The sequence below is a fragment of the Chenopodium quinoa genome, unplaced genomic scaffold (genome assembly GCF_001683475.1).
Source record: "Chenopodium quinoa cultivar QQ74 unplaced genomic scaffold, ASM168347v1, whole genome shotgun sequence".
NCBI classification, from domain to species: domain Eukaryota; kingdom Viridiplantae; phylum Streptophyta; class Magnoliopsida; order Caryophyllales; family Amaranthaceae; genus Chenopodium; species Chenopodium quinoa.
The window spans coordinates 9,340,953-9,350,331 of NW_018745448.1; the positions used below are offsets into that span (position 1 = coordinate 9,340,953).

The window sequence follows — 9,379 nt, forward strand, 5'->3', positions numbered from 1 at the left end:
TTAAAAGTTTGGAACAAGTTATTTAAAATTTATGACATCAAGCTTAACTAATTTATGGTTTAGAACATGTGAGTAATAAATTAGAACATTTGATTTAATTTAGAACACCTAAAAAAAAAGTTTAGAACATCAGATTTAAATTTTAGAACATACGAGTAAAAATTTAGAACATAAAGAGTTTTCTCACATAAGAAAAATTCTCATATAAGAAAAATTCTCACGAGAGCCTTCCCCTATATATATATATATTTTTTTTTTTTTCTTTTTATCAAACCCATTCTATCGGGAAAAACATCACTACATACGGGCTAATGTCTAACTTATATTTGGGCCTACATAAAGTTTCATCAAGGCCCATTGCATCACCACCTCCTTCTCTCTCTTCAACATTTTGCTTCTCGTTCCAACATTCAAACTTTTTCAGAAAAGGGGAAAAATTTGGAAAAATAAAACCCTAAATTCGAAATCAACCTCCATTTTAATCTCTCCCAAATCACTGAAACTTCCAATCTCTTTCTTCTTAGTTTTCGTCGCCGTTCGAAAGTTTCAATGTTGAATTCATCTATAAATCTTCTGTTTCGTCAGCTTTCGAATCAAAATTATTCTCAGTACTAATTTTTTTGATTTTTTTTTTGGGAGATTCATAATTTATTGAAAGTTTTGAGAATTTCTAATGTCGGAAAGTTTGAGGCCTGGTTTTACCGTTACTCTTGGTCGTGGTGGTCGGGTACATTTCTTTATGTTTTTTTTTAATCATCAATTTTAAATTTTAACCCAAATTTAGGGTTTTAGTTACTTATTGATTGTTAATTTTTGCCATTGTTTTAGAGAGATTGTAAGCATGGTGAATATGTTTGAAACTGAGTAGTACCAGTGAATAAAGATATGAATTTTTTGAAATTGGGAGAATGGTGAAGAAATGAGGATATAATGTTTATATATAACAATGGTAATTGTTTGGGAAAACTCGAAGCTCGCCGAAACATGGAATCTTAAAATTGCAACTTTATTATAGTGTTTATAGAACGTGACATCAGTTGATTGAAGATTTTTAAGGGGTGTTGCTATTGATTTTGATTAATTAATGGGTATGAGTGAATGTAGGTGGTGAAGAAGGCAGATGGTTTGTCGGAGGAAGGGTTTCGCAATGACCGAGCAATGACAGGAAGCAAACGATCTATCAGAGATAGACTGGGTGGTAATTCTGATGATAGATATCATCCGTACAACAAGCGGTGCGTTACCTTGCCCCTTGCCTTAGTAGATGTTTTAGAGTTCACAAATCACAATGTTGTTTTAGTTTCTTGAATTATACGAAGTATTATGTAGTGTTTGTTGATGGCTATTGCATCAGAATGTCATCCTGAATTTAATAGGAGCTTTGCTGCTTCCTTTGTTTAGAATCAACCTACAGTTTCATTTTTCTGTTGCTTTCTTGATACTCCGTATCCGGTTTATCGAACGTGCCAATCATGTATGATATGCAACCCATCAGAATGTCATCATTGTTGATTTGCACATTGCAATTAGTCCTAAATGGGATAGATGTCTGATCAATTATGGTCTTCTTTCTTGGTTTTGGCAGTTAATATCCTATGTTTCTCATTCTCAGGCAACGTGGGGAGGGCTTTGGCACAAGTAGCTTAAATGGTAATGAGCTTTTATGAGCATTAGAGTGTTTTCCATTCTGTATTTCAGAGCTTATTTTCCTGTTACTGACCATGTTGCCTTTGGAACCTTAAAGATACACATCTTCGTCAGGATGATCTTCGATTTAAATTGATGCAAAAAAACACAATTCAATCTCAGAACAGTGGTGTACGTGGTAATGTTGATCTCCGAGATAAACTGTTGAGTAGGACCTCTCGACCTTCAGTGGGTAGTAAGTCCATGCGTCCTCCTGAGTCTAATGTTAGTACTCGACATCCTCTAGATGAAAAGAGGAATACTGGAATACCTAGGCACCCTATGCTTGAACAGAGGGATGCTAGCATATTAGGGTGGTATCCTTCCTCAAGAAACACAAGTGAGTTGTCTGCAGCGGACCCAGGCCGAACCTATTCTTCCTGGACTTTGGACAATTTGAGACGAAGGTCCCCGGAGAGGCTATATCATTCTTCTGCTCATAGAGGGATATCTCCTGAAAGAAGTAGGGAAGATTTGCAGAGAAGGGCGGTAAGGGCATATGATGATGGGAGATCAAGTTCATATGTGAGAGTTAGTCCACAAAGACCTGTCAGTTCTTCACCCTTTCTGTCAAAACCTTCTATTTCTGCTGCTCCTGTTAAGTCTTCTGTACCTCTTCCTCCACATTATTCTCAAGCGAGTGGAATTATGCACAAGATCCCATCCACGGTATGAGTTGCATTCTATGTTACCTTAATCATTTGAGTGTCATTAGAGTTTGGCAGAGAAGAACTTTTATACTATGTTTATGCCCTGCCCTTCTGAAATTTGGACTCATTGGATTTTCCTAAATTGTATGTGGCTAAATAATTACTACATCTAGAGAACTGTTATATGATTTTTTTTTTTGCTGCAAGAGAACTGTTATATGATGCTAGTACTGAAAATCCTTTTTATAGATCTAACAGTTGTAGGGTTCTTTTTATTTTTTTGGGTTTATCTGTTTGTGCAAATGTAGATGTTAATGCTTCCTATTGTGACGTGCTTCACATGGAAATAGAAGGGGTGGTAATTTTAGATTAGAAACAGAGACAGTAGGTCAACAAACAACAGGTGAAGCTTGTGCATATTCCAATAACTATAGATGATAATCAACTCATAAGTTTGTGTCAATGAAGAGATGCTGATTTAGGTAGTGAATTTTTTGTTACTTTCGACAGAATAGTTACCAAAAGCAATTGTGTTGGGTTTTATGCCTTGTTTATGAGGATATGCGAATGTTAAGTTAGAGTTAAGACATGTTTGTTATGGACTTGGAACAATGGAACCTTTTTTTTTTTTTGATGAATAAGAGATTTATATGTACTCCTTCCGTATTTTATTACATGCTCTACTTTCCTTTTGCGGCCGTATTTTAATACTTGCTTCATTTCTTTTTTTTTTTTGGAAAATTTTAATAATATTTTACTATTCTCCTCCCCACTAGTGGTCCCCCAATATCATATTTTAATATTTTGCATATTTTCTCTCCCCTCCACCTATACTCACTTTTGCTTTTTAAGATTTTTATTCTTCAACCAGCCCCACTTCCATCATATTTTATTACTTTCTGCCGTTCCTCCATAAACTCCGTGCATGGAGAAATAGAATAAGTAATAAAATACGCAGGGAGTATATGATAAGATTCTTTTTTTTTTTTCCTTCTTTTTAATTGGGATGATTAAAAGAGGATGCTTGATGACTGGCTAATTGTTTGGCTCCTTTTATGAAATTTTACATGCTGCAGACCAAAGCATTATGGTACCCATTACTATGAAAGATTACTTTCATAAGTTGATGATTTTTGATCCGACTTATGGGTTGTGTTCTCCTGTTTCTGTTTGTTGACTATGATAACCTTTGCAGGTTGATGAACTCCCCACTGTTGATAGCTTCTTGCATTCTCTTGGGTTGGATAAGTACATCATTAATTTCAAGGCTGAGGAGGTGTGTATTTTTATTATTTTTTTTTTTAATATCTTACCACTGATCGTTAAAGTCATACGGAATGAGATGGTTGTAGTATGAATATTTATTCAGCCTCAGATTAGGAGATGGAGATTTGAATACATTTTAGGAAAATTAATGTGCTTCTATGAGTAGACTTAAACGTGAAATAGCCTTTTACACTAGGTTTATAATCATTATTTGTGCTAGCTATTCTGAATATAAAATTATCATGGCAGGTACTTATCTCTGGTATTTAACATGGATTTTGATACTCAATATGATTATTCATTTTGAGCCATATTTCATGAAATAGACATGTATGTGACCTAGACACCGTCTCCACTTAGCCTTTTCTGAATAACAATGCAGAGAGATTTGATTGATTAAGGTGCTTTTTCAAGAAATAAAAGTTTGTTAAGTTCACTCCAAGAATGTCTAAAGTGCTGTATGGGTAGGGATTTAGACTTAATGTCTTTGTCTATGTTGACACTTACTAGTTGCTACCTTTTTGGTCATGCTTTGTTGCTTAAGTGTTACGACTATCAGGCCAAAAATAAACCTAACTATAACCTCCTAAAAATGTAGTAGGGAAAGCTAGGGTCGATCCCACGGAATTGATTTTATCAAACTATAACTTAAGTAAGTTAGAAACCCATATTTGAAAGAGTAGATGATCTAAAGAACTTATTTACAAACTAGATTATAATTATAGATTAGTAAACTAATAAAAGTAAGAGACGTTAAAATCAAGAATAATAAAATAGGGATCAGGAGACTTATAGGGGGGTTTTGGTTCACTTAATTAAGATATAAGGTATGGGTTTAGAATGGTTTAAACCCATACCTTATGTTTGTTATATGATTTTAAGAGTTTCAAACCCATACCTCAAACCCCCAAGGCATGGGGTTTAGAAACCTTGGGCGGGGGGGGGGGGGGGGGGGGTTTGGCTCATTCCCATACTTTAAGGTGTCAAACAATAGAAAAAAATTGCATTCCATAATTATACCAAACATACGGTATTAAGAATCGAGTTCCAAACCCATACCACTATGGTTTCATTCCTGATTTCAACCCCATACCAGTTTGCGAACCAAACGCCCCCCTTATATTAGTATCGGAATATTAATTGATCATTGAATTAAATAAATCACTCATAACTTGAGAAAACAAAATAGTATTCAAAACTTCTCTTAATTGCAAATAAACCAAGCAAGCTCTTAGATTATTGTCTAACTAACTAATAATCTAGAACAAGCTCTCTAGACTTGATTAATTAACAACATTGATAATTAAGAAGTACTCAACCTAAGCCACAATCTCACAAGCTTGGATTTTGCAACTCAAAGTGTTTATAATCTTAGGTATCTGAGAAGTTTTAGTCACTAATCTAACAACTAATTGCTACTAATGGCATTAACGAGGACAATTACGTATCACAAGTTAAAACTAGTAATAAAACTGCCCAATTACACTAAAGATGGCTTGTTTAAAGTATAATTAAACTAGTTTTAATCAATAATATGGAGTATCAATCGAATCAAAGTACAATAAATTTCCAATTTCTTCTTGCTCGCCAATTTGAGAATCTTGTGAATCATGCTCAAGATTTTCCTTTGCCGCTTTCGCAAGAAGGATAGAGAGGGTTTGAGACTTTGAGGTGCTCTATGCTTTTGTCAAACAGACTGCTAGACATAAAATCCCACTTGGGCTTATTACTTAATTTAATAGTTTTGGGCTTGAGACAAGTGTGAGTTGCCATGAACTTGTAGTTTTCACTTCCTTTAATCCCAAGCAGTAGTAAAATACATTTTGATCCAAAATTTTCCTTCCTATAAACAAATGACATAGTAATAATTTGCGTCTCTGAAGTAAAATTACATAAAACACTCTTAAACCGTTAAAACCCATTATAATATCAAGAGAAAAATAATAAAAATAATGCACACTTATGACTCTATCATTAAGCCTAAGAGTTTCCTGACCTTTTTGGGTTAGCTCAAAGCCTTTAATCCTTAGTAGTGCTGTATGTAGTTCTTTGTAAATTATCTGTCATACACATCTGTTAAGACTTGTAACCAGAATTATCATACCATTTGGTCATTTACTCGTATGATTTTCTATTATGGCATTAGTCAATATTATATGAAAGAGGGAAGTTATGTTTCCTTTTGTGGTCGGAAAGTTACTTTCATTGAGATTTTGTAAACCCAATAACCAATTAAGCATTGTTCTATTAAATGTGCCGAGTTTCAAAAAGACGAAAAAAAAGTCGTAGAAGGGCTTTGCTGGAAACCGAGCTTGTATCAGATAAGCTGTGTAGAGGATAAGATGAGTAGGTTATGTCTTAAGTAATTTTTTGATGACATGGAATGTGTGCTGAGCTTAAATTGGTCTACTATTGTAGTCCTTTTAAACATGGAAAATGAGTAAAATTATACTGTTTGGATAAAGCATTATGTCCCTTTCTTGGATATATTTGTCATATGTTGGATAAAGGACATCATTGGCTATATATTCCTGATTTAGTTGATTGAAAAACCCTACTTGACATCATTCATGTTACCTGGACTATCAATTAGATGATTTTAATCCAAGTAGCATGACTATAGCACTAGTATATGATATACGTACCTATCATAAAAGAGATTCTATGTACTATAAATTTAACCCTACTGAGTAGCATGACTAACATTATAATACTAGTACGGATATTGTATCTATCATATTAGAGCAAAAGCATATATCTTATAGCTCTGCATTTTTTTTTATCCGTGTCTTATCTAGATGGTACTATAGGATATTTTAGTGCTCAACTTAGACATGCCGATAACAAAGGAACTTGGTGTTATGTGCTATCAAACTTTTTTTCTCCTTCCTAGGATTTTGTATGCTGATTATGTGATTAATTTTACTTTTTCCTTGAACAGATAGACATGAATGCATTGAAGCAGTTGGGTGACAATGACTTGAAAGAATTGGGTGTACCTATGGTAATTCACAATATTCCTTCTGTCCTTTTGTTTCCACCCTATTCTGTAAAGTTTCTTAAAAGATCCTTGTCATCCTTTCATTAATTATATGTCAGCTGTCTCTTGGCATTTTCGTTTGCAATATGCCGAGCTCAGTTTCAAATTACTTGACAAAAACAATGAACTGTGGAACTTTTAATCCTAGATAATACATACGCACATCAGATGTATTGTATTGCATATGCACCAGTCAAATCTACATTCATCCATTTGCCCTAGTTGGTATCTTTAAAGACCTTTTTTTTTTTTTTTCTTTTTATATATATATTTTTTCTTTTACTTTTTATAAATAACTTCTTTTGTCTTTGGTATCTTTAGAGAATGGAATGTATAACCATTTCTGTCAAATGTTTACTTTATATCTATAAGAATTAAGGAATATCAGCTACTCATTTTGCATGTGACTTCAAGTCTATGGATTCATTTAATTTTACTTGGGATTTTGCATGCACTTTGAGGTCCTGTAAAAACTTCAATACTCTCGATTTACAGTGTAATCCTTCTTTTTTTATTTGTTTTTGTTTACGTCTTGTTTCTGGAAAATTTGAAACTTGCCATCTGTGAAGAAAGTGGAGTGGGAAAGCAGCTCTTCCATAAATGTTCAACTCAGGCTATGATGTTTGATTTGTTCCAATAAATAATTTTAGCACCTTGATCTCTCTTGAGATTTGAGAATCTCGTGCACTAGTTGTTGCTGTGGTCTGTCAAAAAAAAAAAAAAGAATGCATCTCTTTGTCAAAAAAAAAAAAAAAAAAAGAAAAAAGAATGCATCTCTAATACTTCTATTTCAGTAGCATAGATGGTCTTCTAGGTATTTGATTTCTTATAAATTGAGATGCAGATGTAAAGATGTAGGGAAGAATTTCTTGTTAAATTTCCCCCTCCCCTTTTTATTGAGGGCAGTATATCCCAGGATTTACTTTTATGTTGTGTTTGGATGGGAAAACGTCAAGGGAAGGGCAGAGAGGAAGAGTAAACAAAGAACTCTGATTTTCTTAGCTTTCTGAGAAACCAAATGCTTTATTTATGGTTTTTTTTTTGGTGCTGGAAAATTGAAAATGACGACAGCTAATATTGGCTATGATCTTATGACTACTTGATTAGACTTTCATTTATGATTGATGGATGTTGATTATCTTCTGCAGGGGCCTAGAAAGAAGATACTTCAATCTCTTGTGTCTCGTTCTAGACGGCATCCATAAGCTGGCATCTGCAAACTTTCTAGAATATCCAGTTGCGAAATTTGTGTTGGGCATGTATGCAGCTGTTCATCAACACAATGGATACTCTTAGACTTTGTTCACCCTTGGGTTGATAAGAGACCCTTATACTGTTGTCAAGATTACCCACTTCCACCATTTATAAATCATGCTTGTAATGTGGGCAAGATGAGTAGTTGATGTATGTATGATAATTGAAATTTTTTGCCATGATTTTGCAATTGAGATTGAAAATTAAAGAAGGCAGGGATTGTTTTAGTTCTAAGCTTAGCTCTCAGCATGTTCAGTGTAATTTTTTTGTTGAGCAATATCTGTGAATGTGACTTTTTGGAACTAACTGTCTAAAATTTTCAATTCTGTGAAGGTGCAGAAATTCTGTATGCATTTGGCTTTTGATTTAGGTGGATTATTCTGGAAATGTGGCAGATGCATGAAGAGTGTTGCAGTCACTGCTCCTGATAACTTTTGCCATGACTATTGTATGTATTGACATGAATAAGGCAATGCCTATAATAAAGATATTAGAAATTGTTATCTTTATTGTCGTTGGTTTTATGGTGGGTGATGATTGTGGCCCAGTGGGGTTGTGATGGTTGTGGCTTTGTGGGGTTGTGATGGTCAGGCAAGTATGACGAGATAAGCAGAGAGCTTTGTGCTTTGCTTATGTCTTGATCGATTAAAATCAGGCCAACTTGAACATTCGCTTGTAGCAACTATGTTGGGTTGTTTTTTCCGCTGTTAAAGGTGGTCTTCAGGTGGATGTAATGGTTTGGGTGGAAAAAAGATCAAAATTAAACGCTTTTATTTTTCCAACTAATCGTCCATCCTTTGTAATGGCAGGATTAGAATAGAGGAATGTGATTCTAATTCTAACGCTATGTTGTAATTACAGAACAATAGGTTGGCAGGGGAAAATATTTTTGCACATCTTTATGCGAGAACACAGTTTTCTATACCCTTCTTACATAGGGATGAGCCAAAATTAATTAGTAGTGAGCTCAAATCAATTTCCGTTGGCAGAGCATTTTACACTAGTAACTACTCCGTAGTAAGATAGTGTTTCTTTACGTGCTTTTTTTTAAAAAATATTAATTGAATATAAATTAGCTCTGAATTTTTCTTTAAATTTATTCCTTGCACTAGATTTGAAATAAGTCTAAAGCAAGTAGCAACAAGTTTCAGGAAGTAAAATACTAAAGTGGTTGATAAAAATCCTTTGGCTTCTATGTTGGCGGCTAAATTGTATGACCAGTATCAGTACGAAGTACGTGCTAGAGTCTCGAGTGTCGACTCGTATGACTTGTATGGTCCAAGGTATCTGAATGTACTTGTATGGTTAGACAGATGCTGTTCGGTCATATATAAAGACTAGAATAGACCCGATCTACAATAACTTATTGTAGACCCAACCTTCTAGTATACCATACGAATGTGATTATATCATAGGAAATGTGATTATATTATTACAAAAGTGATTATATCATCTTGAAACTGTTATGTAAATGTATCGCTCA

General features: G+C 34.2%; 1 protein-coding gene across 1 annotated transcript; it reads left to right on the top strand.

Annotated features, from left to right (window-relative positions):
* The first annotated feature begins 328 nt into the window (after positions 1-328).
* LOC110713602 (ankyrin repeat and SAM domain-containing protein 6-like) lies at positions 329-8,405 on the top strand. Its single transcript, XM_021892051.1, has 7 exons — positions 329-727; positions 1,105-1,235; positions 1,613-1,650; positions 1,745-2,355; positions 3,532-3,612; positions 6,544-6,606; positions 7,791-8,405. The coding sequence occupies exons 1-7, from the start codon at positions 674-676 to the stop codon at positions 7,845-7,847; spliced, it is 1,035 nt and encodes a 344-aa protein (XP_021747743.1). The 5' UTR covers positions 329-673; the 3' UTR covers positions 7,848-8,405.
* Positions 8,406-9,379: the final 974 nt, after the last annotated feature.

What these genes read in the sequence shown, in the direction of transcription:
- LOC110713602 (XM_021892051.1), top strand. Translation starts at nt 674, where the DNA reads ATGTCGGAAAGTTTGAGGCCTGGTTTTACCGTTACTCTTGGTCGTGGT. An exon ending in CTCTTGGTCGTGGTGGTCGG is followed by an intron (nt 728 to 1,104) that starts GTACATTTCTTT and finishes GAGTGAATGTAG; the next exon opens with GTGGTGAAGAAGGCAGATGG. An exon ending in TGGCACAAGTAGCTTAAATG is followed by an intron (nt 1,651 to 1,744) that starts GTAATGAGCTTT and finishes GGAACCTTAAAG; the next exon opens with ATACACATCTTCGTCAGGAT.